We start from the raw sequence: 21,926 nt of genomic DNA, 5'->3' as shown, positions 1-21,926 counted from the left end.
CAATTTACCTTAATCTGAGTTTCTAGAACAGTGCCGTGGCCAGCTACCAATAAAATACAGATCATTTTCTTTGCCCTAGTCTTATTCGCTTGTGAACGACATCAAATACCTTGGTTTATGCGAGACAGTACAATAAACAGTAAAATGGTGTACCCATACGATTTCACATTGAAATGTGACTTCATGACTGCTACACTGTAGCCTAATTCTTAAAGGGCCAGTGTCTCCGAATGATGACCCCTGCTGGCGAGTTCCCATAAATTGCATGCATTCAGGAAACAATAAAAATAGAAAATATAGTTCATAAATCCATATTACTTGTATATATTTTTTTATAAAAAATGCTCATGACAATCATACATTATATACTAGGTTGACTAATGATGAAATTAAAACTCAGAATGATATAACTGATGTTCATAGTGGACTCAATAAGTGAACTGAACAGAAAGCTCTCAATCCCATGAAGTTTTTCACTAAATTATTAAGTTCCATCATCATTTACCAATACAAAGATCCTTTATTACAATATATATCATTGTAATACATTTTACGCTGACAACTTTAGAAAAACAAAGTGCTGAGCCATTTCTGGAAGTGGGGACATCTCATACTCTAGATGCATTAAATGTAAATGTATTTTGAGACTTATTCTAAGAGTTACTAAATATACTTGATACAATGAAGCGCAATTGTGTCAAAGGTAAAAAAGCTAAACAATTGTATGTACATGACAGCTGAATAGCTGCGGGAAAAATCTTTAGTTATAAGAGCTAACATGGTTTTCCTTATGTAAAATGTGACCAATTAATGACCTATCTACAAACTCCTTCAGACTGATTTTGTATGGTCGCTTTTTGTAGTGAAGTGAGAATTTTCTTCTGGTTTGAGGTCAAAAGTTCTATCACAAGTTAATTCTACCATCCCTCCACTGAGATATTCAAATTCTATGATCTAACATCCTTCCTCTCCCCGGACTACCCATGCTGCTCCTCACTGAGGGTCTGCGCTTGCTGCTCCAACAATGCCATTCTGTCGCATCTGGTTCCTCAGAATCTGGTTCTTGGATTTCCAGCCTTCTACCTGTTCAAAATTGGAGGGGAAAAGCAGCTCAAACAAAGCCTATTATTACAGCTGATGCATGGATTTTCGTGAAAAGCTGTCCTAAGGTTTGGTATTTTGTTTGCACGTTTTTCAGAATGTGTGAGAGGTACAGTGTGATCACAGCGAGGTGCAGAACCCCTAACCTTGATCACTTTATAAGTAGTTAATAAGTTGTTTGGATGCAAGGTGATTCGTATATCAGTGATGCTGCGCAGTCTGACTACAATCTCCAACACACATTTTTTCTGTGGTTCTGTGTGACTGCATACAATTAGTGTTGCAGTAAGTAGGTGAACAGGATTGATGATAGAACAAACATCTCTCACTGACTAATCCTACGGCCTGATCAGCAAAATCCAAATCTGAACCTATTACAAAGCATGAATGAATCATAGTAGGCTGCGTTTACACAGGCAGCCCAATTCTGATATTTTCCCACATATTGGTCTTTAGACCAATCAGATCACCTCTTTCTACAATAATTGTGCAAAATATCAGAATTGGGCTGCCTGTGTAAACACAGCCGTAGTGTCTTACCTCCTGCCTCAGTAGTTGATTGTCTATTCTGAGCCTCTCCAGGGTGCTTAGGTCATCCCCTAGTCTGAGATTGTTCTGCCGAAGCTCCTGGATATAGTCACAGGCTTTGGAGAGGATCCCACCTTTACTCTGGACCAAAACAGAAAGACCGTGTCACCATCTCCCATGTAAGGCCAGGATGTTTTTCCTGAGAATGTGTTCTGACAAGGAAAAACTCTAGGTCCTCATTTTTATAGCTAAGTTCTTTCTAGTAAGGTGACATGGTCAGGAAAAACTGCTGACCATACACATTAGACTTGAGAGTGACCCATTTTATGGTGATACTGACCTCATTGCTGATACTGACCTGCCCTGACTTGGTAGGGTCAATGTTGCAGTCTGGGATAGTCTTTGAGAGCGTGACAATCCAGTTGTTGATCTTGTCCCTGCGTCTACGTTCAACTTGGGAGACAAATTACACAATAACAAATTTGAGTAGGCAGGGCAGATGATTCTGTGCTCAACGTGACATGCAAACCCAACTAGCATTTAAGAGACATTTCATATGAAGTATTGTATGAGTAATTTATGATGGGTATCTAGGTCTCACCCTCATTGTGCTGGGCTCGCCTTTTGTCATCTCTAGAAGTACGTGGGACCTCTGATTTTCTACAAGACACAATCAGTATAGACATGAATAAACAGATATATTACAGTGTAAACCATTGTCATACACATCATACATCCATATACAGTTGAAGTCGGAAGTTTACATACACTTAGGTTGGAGTCATTAAAACTCGTTTTTCAACCACTCCACAAACTTCTTGTTAACAAACTATAGTTTTGGCAAGTTGGTTAGAACATCTACTTTGTGCATGACACAAGTAATTTTTCCAACAATTGTTTACAGACAGATTATTTCACTTATAATTCACTGTATCACAATTCCAGTGGGTCAGAAGTTTACATACACTAAGTTGACTGAGCCTATAAACAGCTTGGAAAATTCAAGAAAATTATGTCTTGGCTTTAGAAGCTTCTGAAAGGCTAATTGACATAATTTGAGTCAATTGGAGGTGTACCTGTGGAAGTATTTCAAAGCCTACCTTCAAACTCAGTGCCTCTTTGCTTGACATCATGGGAAAATCAAAAGAAATGGTAGACCTCCACAAGTCTGGTTCATCCATGGGAGCAATTTCCAAACGCCTGAAGGTACCACGTTTATCTTTACAAATAATAGTATGCAAGTATAAACACCATGGGACCACGCAGCCGTCATACCGCTCAGGAAGGAGACGCGTTCTGTCTCCTAGAAATGAACGTACTTCGTGCGAAAAGTGCAAATCAATCCCAGAACAACAGCAAAGGACCTTGTGACGAAGCTGGAGGAAACAGGTACAAAAGTATCTATATCCACAGTAAAACGAGTCCTATATCGACATAACCTGAAAGGCCGCTCAGCAAGGAAGAAGCCACTGCTCCAAAACTGCCATAAAAAAGCCAGACTACGGTTTGCAACTGCACATGGGGACAAAGATCGTACTTTTTGGAGAAATGTCCTCTTGTCTGATGAAACAAAAATAGAACTGTTTGGCCATAATGACCATTGTTATGTTTGGAGGAAAAAAGGGGCACTTGCAAGCTGAAGAAAACCATCCCAACCGTGAAGCACGGTGGTGGCAGCATCATGCTGTGGGGGTGCTTTTCTGCAGGAGGGACTGGTGCACTTCACAAAATAGATGGCATCATGAGGAAGGAAAATTATGTGGATATATTGAAGCAACATCTCAAGACATCAATCAGGAAGTTAAAGCTCGGTCGCAAATGGGTCTTCCAAATGGACAATGACCCCAAGCATACTTCCAAAGTTGTGGCAAAAGGGCTTAACGACAACAAAGTCAAGGTATTGGAGTGGCCATCACAAAGCCCTAACCTCAATCCTATAGAAAATGTGTGGGCAGAACTGAAAAAGCGTGTGCGAGCAAGGAGGCCTACAAACCTGACTCAGTTACACCAGCTCTGTCAGGAGGAATTGGACAAAATTCACCCAAATTATTGTGCGAAGCTTGTGGAAGGCTACCCGAAACGTTTGACCCAAGTTAAACAATTTAAAGGCAATGCTACCAAATACTAATTGAGTGTATGTAAACTTTTGACCCACTGGGAATTTGATGAAATAAATCAAAGCTGAAATAAATCATTCTCTCTACAATTATTCTGACATTTCACATTCTTAAAATAAAGTGGTGATCCTAACTGACCTAACAGGGAATTTTTACTAGGATTAAATGTCAGAAATTGTGAAAAACTGAGTTTAAATGTATTTGGCTAAGGTGTATGTAAACTTCCAACTTCAACTGTATGCAGCTAAAAACAGTAACAAGGCTAAGTAATTAAGACCCAACACACAAAGAAACTCATGAATGGACATGGGACAGTGTGACTAACTAATATGGTAACTGTGATGATTCTCCTGGCTTCTCCAGTCCAGTACCTACTGTACTGATTAAAATGGCAGCTTACGTGTTGTAAGGTTGTGTGCGAGGTGCAATGGACCTCTGGTTGGCTCCAGTCAGCACTTCCTGGGGGGACATCATCACATACAACTGCCCTGAAACAAATAAGTCCCTTGCTTCCTTCAATTCAAATTGTCAATATAAATGTATCAATATTAAATGGCAATCTAAATGGGAAGCCAATTGGAAATAAATGCATAACCTGATGGAGCATAGAAATAGGATATATTCATTCTATCTAGCAATTCTATTTCTATGTAATTGAATCTCCTTAATCTCCTCACCAGTGGGAGTGCTCTGACTTAGATGTGTATCAGATGCCTGCACCACGCTGGTTACCATGGTGCCTGGTGAAGCATCAGCGATGGTGGCAGGGTAGTAGGTGTAATGCGTCTCAGTGCCGTCCCCCTCCAACCCCTCGGACTGAGAGAACACAGCCTACAGCAAGAGGACACCTTTGTCAGTGTTGAATAACTAGCAAAACTGTATACAGTGGGTAGTAGAAATAGAGGAATAGAATAGAGTAGAGAATCTTTATTATCACAAATTAAAAACAATGCTATGTTTGATTTCCAGAATCCGACTTTGAATACTACTAGCCTGGTGGGCAAAACTGATTGAAATGTATGTCATTTCAACCAGAAACAGGTTGAAATGACTTATTTTTACATAATTTCAAACCAGTGTTCCCCGCTGGGAGGGCCCCCAAGTCCTGCTCGTATAAATTCTCACCTGGGTCATAGGCTGTGTGGCTGCAGGAAATCCAGTGAGCACACTAACCGCTGTGGCTCCATCAGTTTGAGCCTCCAACTGTCCATCAGACACCTGGATGACTCTGTATGTCACCTTCAGCAAAAGATAACACACAGGTTTGTTGAGCGAAACATCAAATCGGTCATTAGTAATGACAGAAGACTGAGCCTCAGAAAACTGTGGCTGGGCATTGGCTGGGCTCAGAGCTCTAGCTCAGGGACTTCGGCTAGATCTAGTGAGCCCTGTAGAGCATGCTCTCCCCAACTGTACCTGCCCAGTGGGAGGGTAGTACAGCTCCCCTACCTGCCCCCCTGCTCCCTCAGTCTTGAATAGATACTTTATGGGATGCTCTGAGGAGAAGGTGGCGGCAGACTGAATGGTGGCGATGGCAGCTGATGGGTCATCAGCTGTAGCCACTGCACCTGGTAGAGCAAAAATCAGAATACATAGTCTCTATAATATAAGCAAGAAAATACCATGGGTGTCATTTGTCTTCTGAGGTTTTGAGGGGCATTATTTCCTTTCTACATGATGTTACCTTCTTCAATGACATGTGCACTTTCATCTGGGTCAGGGCTTTTCTGTTGACTACATAACAAAATGAGAAGAACAATGTTAATATACAGTAACACACCGCTCTTTCAACTTGTACTAGAATATGATCATCCAGCCCAACACTCAATTCATTACAACAAATCATGTGGAAGTAGCTTTGGTTCAAATGGATTATGGTTAAATCAATGTATTGTTAGCTCACCCCTTCATTTTCACAGTGTCAACTGGAAAGAGAATCTCCTTCATTCACCCGGGAGCTAAACAGGTTTGAGGAAGAAGGCCAAGTTGGTTATCTTTTTGGGAAAACAAACCAGGCTACTGAAACTCAATCACAAACCTGAAACCTCTGATTTCCAAACATTGGTACAGGCTCTGCGTGTATCCATCTACAATATAGAAAGCCTTCAACGAACATGCTATACTGTGTGTTTGATTGGAGTGATAACAGTACTCTTTAGGCCCCTTCAATAGTTAGTCAACGTTGCACCCTACAATGTAGCCGCGAGCGTGGAATTTCATTCAACAAATAACTAGCTAACGTTACCCAGTGACTTTAGCAGATGCATTATATTGCTAAAGACGTTATGCAAACATCTGCAGCGAAATATCAAAATGTCAAATCCAGCTTGCTAAAGTATTAACTAACCAAAACACATGCCGATATTTACTTGTTGTATAAATTACGAATATGTAGCTAGCATTAGCATAAAGCTGCATTATTCCAGCGGTTCCTTCAAGCTACGACGGGTCAGTTCAACAAAGCATCTTTGCTATCGCTAGCTGCTATAGCTAATGTTGTGAGTTAACGCAAACTACCTATTTAGCCAGTAATAAAGCCAAGCAAATGTCTAATATTAGGCATTTGTACAACGCTGCTTGAAACATTGAATTGCATCGAGAATACAGTATTTGTACAATAGCTATATACAAGATCGGACAATTTTAGCAACTTACCGTGCAATTGGCCCCTCCCCAGTAATTTGTCAACATTACTGGCTGTCTGCGCCAATGACTGAATGGTCTGCGCATGTACAACATTTTCGGTGCGCTTAATTTACATCGTCTGGCGCGCTCAGTGAGCAGATTTAGCCTGTTTACCATTCCACTGCTCCTCGAAATTGCGCCGGGTAAGATAAATCAAACGGATCTAGAGTTGTGGCCATCTTTACCAGGCTTCATCAACTGTGCAGACCTAGGATCAGCATTCTAACCACAACCCAGGTATAAATCAGAAGGAGATACAATATAAAACCGATCCTGAATCTGGGACCGTGGGCAAGTACATTAAACGTTATTTTGTCCCGAAGGGGTTCACTGTTTCACTACTTTGTAGGCTATCTAAATTCCCAAATGAATTATGCCTGCATGCACCGTAACTATGTCTTGTTTTGTTGTAGTCTCTATTTCCCCGCTCAATACCCATCAAATTGCTACAGTGAGGAAAAAGTGACTGGCTGGAGAGAGCCCAAGGTTCGAGCCCGCTGCTGATATAGAACGTGTTGAAAGTAACCACTGAGCTACGACAGAGCAGTATTTTGTTTGGGATTTTTTATTTTATTTTAGGTTTTGGTAAATAAAATAAAATTGCTGTAAAATCACCAGCAATTCAGTATTTTTTAATGTTTTATTTAGGAAATCTGTTGCCGATTATTCCCATGAATAGCCTATTTGATCATGTCTCAATGTAATCAAGGTATGAAATTATTGTTATTTTCAAATATAATCCCTTTTGGGGCTTCGTTTTTTTGGGGGGATGCATGCCAGCAAAGCCACTACACTACACAACACTAAGCAATACATTAATTGGACTATAATGGTGACAAACGGTGCCCACCAACTGTTAGAGCCTACAGAAAGCTGTCTCAACAGCATAGTCCCCTGTAGCTCAGTTGGTAGAGCATGGCGCTTGCAATGCCAGGGTTGTGGGTTCGTTTGCCACGGGGGTCCGGTATGAAAATATATGCACTCAATAACTGTAAATTGCTCTGGATAAGAGCATCTGCTAAATGACTAAAATTTAAAAAAAATAGTCCCAACAATTTACCACTGTTACACCTGGCTATCAGCAGACCCTTGTCTGGCAGCGAAACAGTTCATTCAGCCTCATTTACTGCCTTTTAAAAAACATAGCTGATATGGCTGACTTGCTTAAACAAATGTGGTTTCTGCTGACAGTTACAAACTATGGCATAAGGGGACGACCAGCGGACATATTAGGCAATCCGTAATTTCGATGAAGACATTAGTGAGCGAGCTAGGACGGACGTAGTTAATATAACTATTTGTTCAGCACTTTTGAAATGTACAGCGACAGAATTCAGAACATGGGCCGTTCTTACAGTATTCTCCCTGTACACCAAGTCAGAACCGTAGGATAAATAAAGGGGACATATAAGCAGACAATGAAAGCTCTTACAATGTTCGATGATGAAATGTCTCTAAAACATAGGCTACATGTGCACCACCAAGTCAGAACAGTAGGCTAAGTTATGAGTGGAAAAAGTACCAAATTATTAGGGTGAGGCACATGGGCTACTAACAGCTTACTACACAACATCCAGTTAGTATTACTTTCTTAGCTACTGTATCTACATATCTCCCTGGCATATTACATCATTTATGCAGCAGCATACAATACATTTTTGGACTCACCTTGTTGTGCTCACTTGAACAGGAAGGTGGTGCGGCTGTCACACCCTGATCTGTTTCACCTGTGTTGTGCTTGCCTCCACCCCCCACCAGGTGTGTCCCATTTGTCCCCATTATCTCCTGTGTATTTATACCTGCGTTTCCTGTTATCTGTTGCCAGTTTGTCTTGTCAAGCCTACCAGCGTGTTTTTCCTGTACTCCTGTTTCGCTCTAGCCCCTGTTTTTCTGGTTTTGACCACTCTACCTGCCCTGACCCTGAGCCTGCCTGCTGTTCTGTACCGGTCTGACACTGCTCTGGATTACTGACCTCTGCTTGCCCTGACCCTGAGCCTGCCGTTCTGTGCCTTATTGACTCTGCCCTGGATTACCGACCTCTGCAGTCCTCTTCATTTCCCTTGGATCACTCGAGGATAGCGTACCTGATAACGCTGATGTCTGGGAGGGCTCTCGCCTGGGCTACGGCGGTGAGGGAGCAACAATCCACCGTTTGCCTCAGTCTGAAGGAGTTCATGGCGGAGGTACGTAAAGTGTTAGATTCTCCGTTGTCCGGGAGAGAGGCGCTCGTAAGCTGCTCCAAATACGTCAGGACTCCCGTAGTGTGGCAGACTACCCAGTGGATTTTCGCACATTGGTGGCTGAGAGTGCCTGGAACCTGGAAGCCCTGTTCGACGCGTTCCTTCACGGATTATCGGAGGTGATTAAAAATGAGCTCGCAGCCGGGAGCTGCCCATGGACCTCAACTCCCTCATAGCCTTGACCATCCGGATCAATGGGCGGCTACCGGAATGTAGGAGGGAGAGCGAGTCTGTTCCCTGTCGCCCTCGCTCGTCCTCCATTTCCACCTCACCTCTGAGGAATCCCGGAAATCCCCGAAGTCCACATTTCCGAGTGGATCCGATGTCACCCGAGTTCTCTCGGAAGTCAAGGAGGGCTGTCGAATCGTCTCTTCCAGAGCCCATGCCACTGGGCAGGGCTAGATTGTCTCCTGCTGAGCGCTTACGCAGACTAAACACCAAGAGTTGTCTGTATTGTGGAGCTACGGGACATTTCTTATCTACCTGCCCATTAAAAGACCAGGCTCATCAAGTAGGTATGAGAACACTGATGACCCGTACGGGGAGTTTCCCCATCTTCCATTTCTCATACCCCTCTCCATACTATCCTGTTGTGGGGTGACCAGTCCAAATCTCTCCGGGTGCTCATTGACTCTGGGGCCAACGAGAGCTTTATGGCCGCTACCCTGGTGTCGGAGCTGGGAATCCCCACAAAACCGCTCTCCATTCCCATGGACGTCAGAGTGCTGGATGGGCACTCTATTGACAGAGTCACCCACACTACGTTTCCCATTAACCTGAGAGAGTCAGGTAATCACAGTGAATCTATGCAGTTCCTGCCCATTGAATGCCCTCATGCACCCATGGTTTTGGGGTTTTCATGGCTCCAGAGGCACAATCCTCTGATCGACTGGGCTACTGGTTCTATCATGGGTTGGATCCCGTTCTGCCATGCGCATTGTCTGAAGTCGGCGCAGCCTGCCCCAGGACGTCTTCCTGCGGGCTTGGGAGAAGCCTCAGATCTCTCTGCCATTCCCGCGGAGTACCCGTACCTCCGGGAGGTTTTCAACAAAGCCGTGCTACATCTCTCCCTCCACATCAACACTACGAATGCACTATCGACCTTCTCCCGGATACTACACTGCCTCGGGGGCGGCTTTATTCCCTGTCAGGTCCGGAGACCTAGACCATGGAGAGGTACATTGAGGATTCTCTTGCTGCAGGGAGTATTCGTCCATCTGCCTCCCCCGTTGGTGCAGGGTTCTTCTTTGTGGAGAAGAAGGACAAAACCCTGAGCCTGTGTATCGACTACCGGGGCCTAAATGACATCACGGTTAAAAAAATGTTACCTTTGTTGTAGAAAATTATCAAATAAACAAAGTACTTTCAGAGTTTTTGTAGAATTAAGATATACTTTATTACACAAGCAATAGAGCCAAGCTGGTCTGCAGAGCAACTGAAGACCATCTTTTCATATCATATCTGAGCCACTATGGTTTCTTTGTCTAGCTTCTTTTCTGTCTATCCCCATGTCTGCTTGGTCTCCTTTTCATATCATATCAGAACCCCCTCTTTATCCAAACAGCCACCCTCCCTTGACCTGGAGCCACTATGGTTTCTTCTTGTGGCTATGTGTATCGGGACATAGCGCACAAACAAGTGATAACTTTAGTTCCGTTACTACTCATATCTCCACACAGCTGCGCCCTTGGAAGATAGTAAAAGACAGGATGAACTGAAAAACTGTGGTCATTCTGAGGCTCTTTGTCCTGACCGTGTGACCAGGTTACTCAGAAGCAACGAGAAACAATACAGGTCTATCTCCATCCCATGTCCTTGACTACACACCCAGACCAGCTGCAGGGAGCTAGAGGGAACCATCCTTTCTCAGAAGAACAGCATTTGCACTAAAGAAATGTCTCTACTATTGTTAAGCATACTATAATAGATGTAATGGAAAAATACCTATAGAGCCATTTCTTCATGGCTCTGTTTTAACCCATTTCATTGTTTCTTAATCCATAGGCATATAGGGCATATAGGTGTTTCATTCTACAACATGGATAATTCATATAATTGGTTTGTTATATTGTCTGCCCTAAAGTAAGACAGAGTAGTTAACAAAAAATCTCCAATATATCCCCCCTTTGGGACTTTATAGGTCCCACACAAACACTGCAAATGTATATAGTGACTAATATATTAATATAGGGATATGTAGTGACTAACATCCTTGCATTAAGGTTATATTTTCAAACATCACAGTCCTCAGCAGTAAAGGGTAGCTCAGTTAATCATTCGCAACCTGCATTCTGGCCCTGGGTCATGGCAGCATTTAACATTACATTTGTTACCAGTTTTAAACACATATTGCAGCAAGACTTCAACATGAGGATGAGCAGCAAAATCAATGCAATGATTAAAACAACTGTCAGACACAGTTGCATGATCCACCCTCCAAACCCGGTATTATCTGGCCTAGTAAACGACGGTGGGCCTGTGTGGTTGTGTAATACAGAGAACGTCATGGGGTCAGGGTTACATGGTATCTCCACTAAGAATGTTAAGACCGTTTGCATATTCAGATTTACCCCTATGGGAACTCCCACAAGCGGTAAACCTGCTCCTACCTTAAACGGCCCCAACCCACACACCCAGCACTCTTTTTGTCCTGATGTAAGATTAGCAACCATTTCTGCTCTAGATAAGAACAAATTGTCCTCATTGTTGTGAGGGCCCAGCAGGGCTCTCTTCCGACGATTACCATCTGCTTCTGGGCCTCTACTCCGGGCGGCGTTGGTCCCTTTCGCTCAGGACCTTCTTCCATCACTAGGGTCTCGGCATCCTCAGCTTCCTCATCTCTCAGTCGTTGGTTTCCATGCGGTACTCTGGTGCATTGGTTTAGATGATACCTGGTCGAGCTCCCTTTGACCCTTACGGCAGTTGGTGTAGCCTGGGTGACGGTGAAGGGTCCCTCACGTCTCTGTTCGTTCCACTTCCTTCTGAAGACCCTGACGTAGACCTTCTCCCCCGGGACTACTGGTCGTGGTGGATTCGCTCTGGTTCTGGAACTCTGCTTCTCTCCTGTTGGTATATAACTTCATGTATAACAGTTAGTTTCCTGATATACTCTTCTAATTCCCTTTCCAACTGTTCAAGAGGTGGACCCTCATATGGTCCCCTTTGTACTTTGTCTCAGGCCACAAATACATTTGCACATAAAACATTCCATCTAACCCATAACCCATGAATTACTACTGCTCATATCCTTAATACAATTTGCATATTTACCAAAAGGCCCCAGGGGACCTGTAATTTCCCTTTTGGACACACGACTCACATCGTGATTCATGCGCCCAAAAAACAAAACAACAACACTGCCTATTAAATCAAAATAACAAATCAAATGACAACCCTTTATAACATCTTAACTTAATTGTATCCCATAAGGTAAAATTGACTAGCGACAGGTGTCCCTTTTTCAGGGCTAGCGCTCTCTCTCTGTCCTTGTCATGGTCCGAATCACACATAGGACTATTGCTAAATTATCAACTTCTTCCTAATCATTAGTGTTCACATATTACATTTAAATCTCACCCAATGTCTCTAGGCTCTCTAGTGAGGGTGATCAGGCCTTACCAGAAAGTCAGAACAGAGGTCAGAGGCCATTCAACCCCATTAAGTGAGTGTCTCTTTCCCTTTTCTTCCCCTGTACCTCAGACATTATTCAAAGACATTTCAAACATCTTGTGTACCAGGTTTACACTGGGTTTTTCAGTAAATTTGTTTTCAGGATAATTTACATGTGTGCAACCAAAACTCTGGCAATAGAAACTTCAGAGAATGTAATGTATGTGCCTTTTAAGGTGTATTATTTCTAACCTGTGAAAAATCCACTAAACCAAAAAAACAACAAAAAAAACACAAGAAATCAAACATGGTATTAACACCATTAACAAATATTCATAACAAGTGTGTTGTGTGTGGTTATTCGCAATCCATATGGTACAAACAAACATGTCAGGCCTTATTTAATTTGGCAGCACCCTTTTACGGTCTAATCCGGATACCTTTATACTTATAAAACATACACATTTCACTAACTGCTCTCCCCAAGACCACAAACCACAATGAAACACCCATTCTCCTGGAAGAGAAAGTGTACATTTCGTTAACATTCACTATAGTACATCTTAATCAGCCACCCAAACGTTTTAACTATAAACAGAACATGAAGGTAATTCCATTGTACTCCCTCAAATCATTCATAGTTTGTTTCAATCTAATTCCTCGTGTATGTAAATTGCTGTCCTTTGTAAGTAAACGCAAACAAGTGTCTACTTTCTTCTGCTAAAGGTACACAAAAAAATGCTCCACATAAGTCTATCACTGAGAATCATTTTGCATCTGGTGGAATGTTTGTTAACAGTGTGTGTGGATTGGGTACCTCTGCTTGGTAGTCTTGAACTACTTCATTCACTGCTCTCAGGTCATGGACCAGTCTCCACTTCTGTTTGTATGCTTTTAGTACTGGTAGCAGTGGCGTGTTACAGTTTTAACCAGTACTCCTGCTTCTATCAGTCCCTCTAACGTAGCTTGTATTCCTGCCTCTGTTTCAGGTTTCATTGGGTATTGCTGTTTCCATGGGGGTCTTATGTCTGCCTTCATTTTAATGCAAATTGGATTAGCTGATTTTACCAAACCCACATCTGTATCATGTTTTTCCAATAAGTCTTCTGTGATCATACTTTCCATTTGTTTCCATGGCTTTTCTTGATTTGTTTCTTCTTTAACTACTGGCATTTGCCTTTCCTAAGTTATTTCCACTTCCTGTGGTTCCCCCATCAGTTCTGCAAAGCATAGGACATTTATTAGGTTTTTGTCAACAGACTGGAAAATTAGTGGATTCTCTTTTTTTCCCACTGTGTATTTTTAGCCTTCTTCATCATTGGTCCTAGGTCATTTGCCTGATATCCCTCAGCCACTAGAAGTGTTATGTGAGGTTCTGTTCCTGGTATATCAAACCAGGTCTGTATGATATCAGATTCTGGAGCATCTTGTGCTTCCATTGCTGCCCCCTGTTTCCCTATTACAGAATATTGCGATCTCATGAAGGCCGGTTAACCCCATGCCTTCCTCAACCATAGTTGTTCTAGCAAATTATTTTGATATGAGTCATATTGCACTGTACAATGATAGCCTAATTTAGGTAATTTCATTTCTGGAACATGAGCCCTGATACATTTTCCCCACTTCTTTAGTACCTCTTGTACTGGTAATTCTATGTTCCCTATCCAGTATACATTTGCTGTTTTATCCATAGCCATCATCATCTGTGGACGTACACCTTCCTGATCTATTATTAGTCCATCTGATGTACATTTAATTTGGATGCCCATTCTACATAGTGCATCTCTCTTAATAGATGAACTGGAGTTTGTTCTGATACTAATATAGGTATGCAGGTATATTTTCCTCCTGCTTCTAGTTTTACTGGAACTGTCATAGGTATTAGCTGTGTTTGTCCCGAAAAACCTACTTTCTTTGCATATTTGCCTGACATGGGGAGGTGAGAGGCAGAATTTGGACTTACACATGAGTAAAATGCTCCAGTATCTATCATCATGGGTTTGCCTCTATTATTCACCTGAACCTGCAGCATAGGTTCTTCATCAGCCTGCATAGTTACTGCCACTAGCTGACCCTCCCCTCTAGGATTCTCTGGGCATCTCTAGTATCCCTGATTTGGTCCTCCCCACGGTTTCACTGGGCCCTGTGGAGCCTGTGTCTGAGACTGTTGCCATGCAGCTGAGCTGGTGTCATTTCTTTGCCAATTGCCATGTTGTGGTTGCTTAGGCCGCCATGGGTTGGTAGGACAATTCCTTCTTGTATGTCCTGATTGATGACACCCCCAGCAGACACCTGGCGGTCTTCCTGGTCCACCATTTTGGTATGTCTGCTGCTGTGATTGGTGACCTTGATTCCTGGGTTTGTTTCCATTATTTCTGTTGTGTGTACACATTTACTACTGGTATGGCAGGAGCTCTTTGGCCTTGTGGTTGAGGCGGTGGTTGGAGAACAGGTGCCATGGCGCCCTCTTCTGGCAGTACTGGTGTAATCACCGGAGCTTGTGTTTTCTTTTTGTCCTTTCTTGTCAGCTCTTCCAGCTGCATTTGTCTCAGTTGTCTCTGAATGTCTCTCCCCTGCTTCGCCAGTTTCCGTTCATCCCTCCTGTATTTCTCCATTGCGTGGATAACATGGTCGCAGAACTCCTTGCGTGACCTTGACGTTAGTCCCACCACATCTTCCAACCTGCTTCTGACAGGCGTTGGCATTGCTTCCCTCAATGATGTCCTGAACAGTGTTGTCATCAGTGGATCCCCCTCTGGGTCTCTTTCTGTTTCTTGTCGCCACCTCTTGAGCTGGTCCTCTAGGTAACTTGCAGGGTTTTTTTAATCCCCCAATGGTTCCCCTCTCAGTGCTTTAGTGTCTATTTTGGCCTGATACTCTCTTCTCAGAGTGTGCCATAGTCCTGGCCTATAATTGTCAAATGCCACTCCATCCAGTAGCGTCCTCCGCACCGCCTGTATGAGGCCCCCCACCTGCAATAGGTCCTCCATTTTGGCCCCTCCCACCACCCTGGCCAGCAATGCCTTCAAGTCTCCCACTGCCAGTAGTTTCCCCATTGTTTGTTCTTCAAATGTTCTAATCCATTTTCCTGCTCCTTCATGTATGTTTGGCAGTCTAGTCACCGGGCCTTCCAGGTCCTGTGATCCCCAGGGCACATAGTGAACGTGTCCCCTTTACCAAAATGGGATATTGAGCTCCATACTTTTCTGGCTTTTTTATTGTCCATCTGTTTCTTAATTCTCTTTTTGATTTTTCCAGGATGGGCTTGCAGTGCCTTACCTAATTCTGTTACTATAGTTTTACCTCCCATGGCTCCTTGTGGTGATAATAGTCCCTCTGTCTCACTCTGTTCTTGATCAGAGTCAACACTGTCTGAGTTCTTCATCTTCCTCATCACTTGCCTCCTCCCGTTCACTTTGCCCATCATAATCTTGTTAATCTATCCCATAATTTTCCAGTTTGGTTAACATGCCCCTCAGTCCCTCATAACAGTCTATGTCTAAGTGTGATCCTCTTTCTCTTTTTGGGGTGGAAGCCCGCCGCTTCCCTTTTTCTCCTCTAGCTCTACAGTCCCTGTTATTGAGACTAGTCCTGTGACCTGAGGATACTGCCCCCCTTGTGTCTATGGTGGTGGTGCAGTTAAGCCAACCTTTTTGGTTCTCTCTCTCCTTCTCCATTATTATCCTTCCAGATTTGGCCATGCTTTCTCTCCAGCCCTTTCCTTCCTCCCAGAACATCTTCAAAATGTCTCTCTCTTTTTCTCTCTTCTTTCTTTTCTCCCCTTTCTCTCCTGTTTTATAGTTATTTATTATGGTATCCATTTCCTCACACACTGTCACATCAAACGTCCCTTCCTTTGGCCATTTTGTTGCTATTTTTCTGGTAATGTTATCATTGTAACCTATTGCATTAATTTTGTCCAAATATTAATTTGTTGTTTAACAAATCTAGAACCTACAAAAAGTTGGTGCTGTCCCATCAATGTAATAGTCAAAGCTACCTGCAATCCACTGTTCCACGTAACGGAAACAGATTATCATTTTAGAATTCATTCACTGTTTGCATAAATCACTGGTGTTACGCAAACTATAGAATTTAGTAATAATAATTAGAAATTGTCAAAGAACATTTCCGATTCAACTACCCTATTAACTTACTTTCCTTTGTTATCAATTAAGATCATGGCCACAGCTAAATCGCAATTGCCAGTCCGCTATTATTAGAAGTCAGTAGATTTAGGTAACTGTCCTGTCTGATTAGGCTACAGGTAACAAAACAAACACTTGCTGTAGTTCACAAGCATATATTCAATTAATATTCAATTCAATATTTTAAATTACAACCCCATTCTCAGTAGGTTCCTCCAGCAAACCATTAGGCCACACAAAAAAATGTATTACCTCGAAATCGTTCCACTATTCATGTTCAATAACTTAGCCTCAATTTGAACTAAGCAAGCTGCTAAATCGTTCAGTTTACATCTTAAAATTAACACTGGCTGCTATATCAATCTAAGCAACCCATGGCCATAGTTGAATTATAATCAGAAACCCATATTTTTGTCAGTAACACAGAACCTATGCCTATGGAAATGAAAAGTAAATCCCGCAAATATCCCAATTACAATGGTTTGTAGTCTTAACATCTGGCACATAACACAATTACCAGAAAATAGCCTTAAAAGTCGTCCAAGAATTTCTTTGCAAAGATCTCACATGCTCAAAGGGAATAAATTAGCAGTCAACGAGTCAAATCTACATTAATTGATTTGGAAACAGATCTAGCGAGTTGAATCAAACTGATTATCTTTCCCTTGCGACATAATGAAATTCCTTTACTACGTCACATTAGCTCCATAATGATAATTAGTTTGATGGAAACCCTAAATTGGCTTTGTACTATGTTATAAATTACGTCGATAATTTCCAGGCCTTATGGGCAGTCTTGTCTTCAATTCCCCAATCTTCCAAAAAGTGGACATACGCCACTCAGTCTCTGAGACTATTGCCCAGGTTGTAGACAGTCATATAATGCTTAACCTTATCTCTATCAAACGATCCATAAACTGCACCAACTCAGAAAACCTTTATTTATTGTTTCTCACCCCTGACATACAGAGAGGGAAAAAAGTATTTGATCCCCTGCTGATTTTGTACATTTGCCCACTGACAATGAAATTATCAGTCTATAATTTTAATGGTAGGTCTATTTGAACAGTGAGAGACAGAATAACAACAAAAAAATCCAGAAAAACGCATGTCAAAAATGTTATAAATGTATTTGCATTTCAAATGAGGGAAATAAGTATTTGACCCCCTCTCAATCAGAAAGATTTCTGGCTCCCAGGTGTATTTTATACAGGTAACGAGCTGAGATTAGGAGCACACTCTTAAAGGGAGTGCTCCTAATCTTAGTTTGTTACCTGTATAAAAGACACCTGTCCACAGAAGCAATCAATCAATCAGATTCCAAACTCTCCACCATGGCCAAGACCAAAGAGCTCTCCAAGGATGTCAGGGACAAGATTGTAGATCTACACAAGGCTGGAATGGGCTACAAGACCATCGCCAAGCAGCTTGGTGAGAAGGTGACAACAGTTGGTGCGACTATTCGCAAATGGAAGAAACACAAAAGAACTGTCAATCTCCCTCGGCCTGGGGTGCCATGCAAGATCTCACCTCGTGGAGTTGCAAACATTATGCTTTGGGGGTGTTTTTCTACTAAGGGGATAGGACAACTTCACAGCATCAAAGGGACGATGGTCCTCTCATACCCCTCCATGTACCGTCAAATCTTGGGTGAGAACCTCCTTCCCTCAGCCAGGGAATTGAAAATGGGTTGTGGATGGGTATTCCAGCATGACTGACCCAAAACACACGGCCAAGGCAACAAAGGAGTGGCTCAAGAAGAAGCACATTAAGGTCCTGGAGTGGCCTAGCCAGTCTCCAGACCTTAATCCCATAGAAAATCTGTGGAGGGAGCTGAAGGTTCGAGTTGCCAAACGTCAGCCTCGAAACCTTAATGACTTGGAGAAGATCTGCAAAGAGGAGTGGGGCAAAATCCCTCCTGAGATGTGTGCAAACCTGGTGGCCAACTACAAGAAACATCTGACCTCTGATTGCCAACAAGGGTTTTGCCACCAAGTACTAAGTCATGTTTTGCAGAGGGGTCAAATACTTATTTCCCTCATTAAAATGCAAATCAATTTATAACATTTTTGACATGCGTTTTCTGGATTTGTTGTTGTTATTCTGTCTCTCACTGTTCAAATTAACCTACCATTAAAATTATAGACTGATCATTTCTTTGTCAGTGGGCAAACGTACAAAATCAGCAGGGGATCAAATACTTTTTCCCCTCCCTGTATGTCTATGTTTGGGTGCGCAAGTTAGTATATGAATATTATTCCATTTATTACTTTATCAAATCTCTAGTAATCGATTACACGCACATACAATTCATAATATTTTCATATATTCACATTAACCAAACCATTCGAGTTTCTAATGATTCTCCATTGCCACAAATCAGCTTATCGTACTCCTACTCCCAGCGGAACAACAACTTTAGCTACCCGGACCCTGCCCCTCAGTCATAGGATCCTCCCAGAAACGTATAGACTTGCCACTACTCCCTAAAATAACATCCCGCTCTCAATACCATCCTGTGATATTCTATGATGGGCAGTGTTGTACGGAACCCCAAGATATCATTATATCAAAGCTTATTGTCCAAACTTATATCAAATTATCATACACACTTCTATATGTTATTATTCAAACTTCAGATTGTGACTTATTTTCCACATTTATACAACTCTCATATCACATTCACACAATGCTATTCTCAAACACACTTAATCACTATTTGTATAACCTGCAGGAATATGTTCTTCTATAAAAAGGCCCAATTTATCATTTTACTATAATCAATTTTACCATAATCCTAAATCACCTCTAAGGTTTCCAAATATAATGGCCGAAACATACCCTAAAAGATTGGCCGAAATACAATGTCTAGACGTCATACAACCACACCGGTACACGTGACCTGTTCCTCCAACAGGATTTCTCATACCCCTCCTGGTAACGTGAATTTTCCACACTCAGTTTGTCAATGAATATACACGCACCATTTATTCTTCACCTCCTAATGCGAGATTGGGCATGCCCTCTCCCCACCAGAGACAGAAGCTATACATGACCTCAAATATAGTCCCTCTTCTGATACACTTCCTCACCACAGAAAAGGCTATTATTTGCAGGATTTCTTGTTCTTTTCTGATCACCCACACAGATGAGCAGCCACCTGCGCAGAAATGAATCAGACAATGACCAGCAGGACGAACAAATGAATTGAACAAATACACCAGATGAACAACCGAGTGACCTCGATGAATTGAATGCACGAATTGAGTAAGACCAGTTGACCAAGATGAACGAATTGCATTCGCAAACTTGAGCGGGTCGAATAAAACCAGTCTTGTACAAAACGAGTCAGACAAAACAATTGAATCAAACAGATTGATCAAGCTGATCAAATGAGCAACATGAATGAGACAGATGAAACATCCAACTCAACCAAAACTGAATGAATCACAGCCGCCCAAGCAAACCACTCACCCCCACAGGCTGAGCAGACCTACTCTAATGCTTTCTCTATATATTGCAGCCCTTGTGGCTATTTCACAACTGTTCACCTACTCCGGATGACCAGCGCTACTTCCAATTATTATATCACCTACTCAGGATGATCTACCCTTCCTAATTTTTCCCTATGTATGGCAACCCTCTAACGATACACTTCCTCAACACGTTAGGGCAATACTCATAGACAACCCATCCTGGTAGTCCTCTGGAGGGCTAACCTTAGCTTCTCCAAACCGGTATTCCTTCAGACTTATATACAACGCCTATCCTTAGGACGTAAGCTAGCCACCTGCCCGTTCAGTCCTACGGAGTGTTAATCTTAGCTCTCCAAAGCGGTAGTCACAGGATTTAAACTTATTTACAACCATCAACAATATTCAACAATCAATACCATTGCATGCATGCTTATTTCTCATTCCAACAAAAACTCTGTACTTTCCTAAATTTAGCCCAGAAATACTGGAGAGACCTGGTACCTGACCTTTAGAATCAGTTGAGTGAATCACACAATTTCTATGTTTAAAAGTAAAAACGTTGCTTACCTATATTAACAGTGGCCACTGTATTTTGTGTGTGATTCGTTCAGCCTCCTCCAGATGGCGCAGCACCCCTATGGTCTCTTTTTCCAGTCCCTTCGTGGTCGCCAATTATGTTGTAGAAAATTATCAAATAAACAAAGTACTTCCAGAGTTTTTGTAGAATCAAGATAGACTTTATTACACAAGCAATAGAGCCAAGCTGGTCTGCAGAGCAACTGCCGTCCCAGACTTGGAGCTCTCTTTTTATACAGCTTCATCTTTTCATATCATATCTGAGCCACTATGGTTTCTTTGTCTAGCTTCTTTCCTGTCTATCCCCATGTCTGCTTGGACTCCTTTTCATATCATATCAGAACCCCCTCTTTATCCAAACAGCCACCCTCCCTTGACCTGGTGCCACTATGGTTTCTTCTTGTGGCTATGTGTATCGGGTCATAGCGCACAAACAAGTAGTTCCGTTACTACTCATATCTCCACACAGCTGCGCCCTTGGAAGATAGTAAAAGACAGGATGAACTGAAAAACTGTGGTCACTCTGAGGCTCTTTGTCTAGGATGAACTGAAAAACCTGTGGTTATTCTGAGGCTCTTTGTCCTGACCGTGTGACCAGGTTACTCAGAAGCAACGAGAAACAATACAGGTCTATCTGTTCCTGAAGTTTATCTCCATCCCATGTCCTTGACTACACACCCAGACCAGCTGCAGGGAGCTAGAGGGAACCATCCTTTCTCAGAAGCACAGCATTTGCACTAAAGAAATGTCTCTACTATTGTTAAGCATATTATAATATATGTAATGGAAAAATACCTATAGAGCCATTTCTTCATGGCTCTGTTTTAACCCTTTAATTGTTTCTTAATCCATAGGCATATAGGGCATATAGGCATTTCATTCTACAACATGGATAATTCATATAATTGTTTTGTTATGTTGTCTGCCCTTAAGTGAGAGAGTAGTTAACAAAAAATATCCAATAACTTCTACCACTCATCTCCTCGGCTTTCGAGCCTCTCTAGTGGGCAACGATCTTCTCTATGTTGGACCTTCGGAACGCCTACCATCTGGTTTGGATACGGAAAGGAGACGAATGGAAGACAGCTTTTAACACGGCTAGCGGGCACTATGAGTACCTTGTAATGCCATTCGGACTGACAAATGCTCCTGCAGTGTTCCAGGCCCTGGTCAACGATGTCCTCCGTGATTTGTTGAACCGGTTCATGTTTGTCTACCTTGAAGACATCCTTGTTTTTTCCCAGTCAACTCAAGAACACATCCTCCACGTCCGACAGGTCCATCTGGCTAACCGGATGTTTGTCCCGGACTCTGCCCATTCCCCGATTCTGGAATGGGCTCATTCCTCCAGACTTCCCTGCCATCCTGGCTCCCGCCGGACCCTGGCCTTTGTACGACAACGCTTTTGGTGGCCCACCATGGTTCCTGACGTCTCCGCGTTCATCG

At 42.5% G+C, this 21,926-nt stretch overlaps 1 protein-coding gene across 4 annotated transcripts; it reads right to left on the bottom strand.

Moving 5' to 3' along the window:
• Nucleotides 1-314: 314 nt before the first annotated feature.
• Nucleotides 315-6,473, bottom strand: LOC121564982 (upstream stimulatory factor 1-like). 4 transcript variants are annotated; one of them, XM_041875952.1, is made up of 11 exons: nucleotides 6,402-6,473; nucleotides 5,650-5,704; nucleotides 5,431-5,480; nucleotides 5,163-5,314; nucleotides 4,872-4,985; nucleotides 4,424-4,577; nucleotides 4,147-4,234; nucleotides 2,231-2,289; nucleotides 1,970-2,082; nucleotides 1,642-1,770; nucleotides 315-1,083 (listed from the first exon to the last, which is right to left on the bottom strand). In XM_041875952.1, exons 2-11 carry the CDS (start codon nucleotides 5,691-5,693, stop codon nucleotides 994-996), a joined length of 993 nt encoding a protein of 330 aa, XP_041731886.1. In that variant the 5' UTR covers nucleotides 5,694-5,704; nucleotides 6,402-6,473; the 3' UTR covers nucleotides 315-993. The 4 variants fall into 4 exon arrangements, with proteins under 4 accessions (XP_041731886.1, XP_041731892.1, XP_041731896.1 ...); XM_041875958.1 differs by having other exon boundaries at nucleotides 1,988-2,082; XM_041875962.1 differs by having other exon boundaries at nucleotides 5,196-5,314.
• Between the last annotated feature and the right edge of the window lie 15,453 nt (nucleotides 6,474-21,926).

Source organism: Coregonus clupeaformis, chromosome 5 (assembly GCF_020615455.1).
Source record: "Coregonus clupeaformis isolate EN_2021a chromosome 5, ASM2061545v1, whole genome shotgun sequence".
Lineage (NCBI taxonomy): Eukaryota > Metazoa > Chordata > Actinopteri > Salmoniformes > Salmonidae > Coregonus > Coregonus clupeaformis.
Note: the sequence above shows the minus strand (reverse complement) of the source record. Positions and strands in the feature narration are given on the sequence as shown.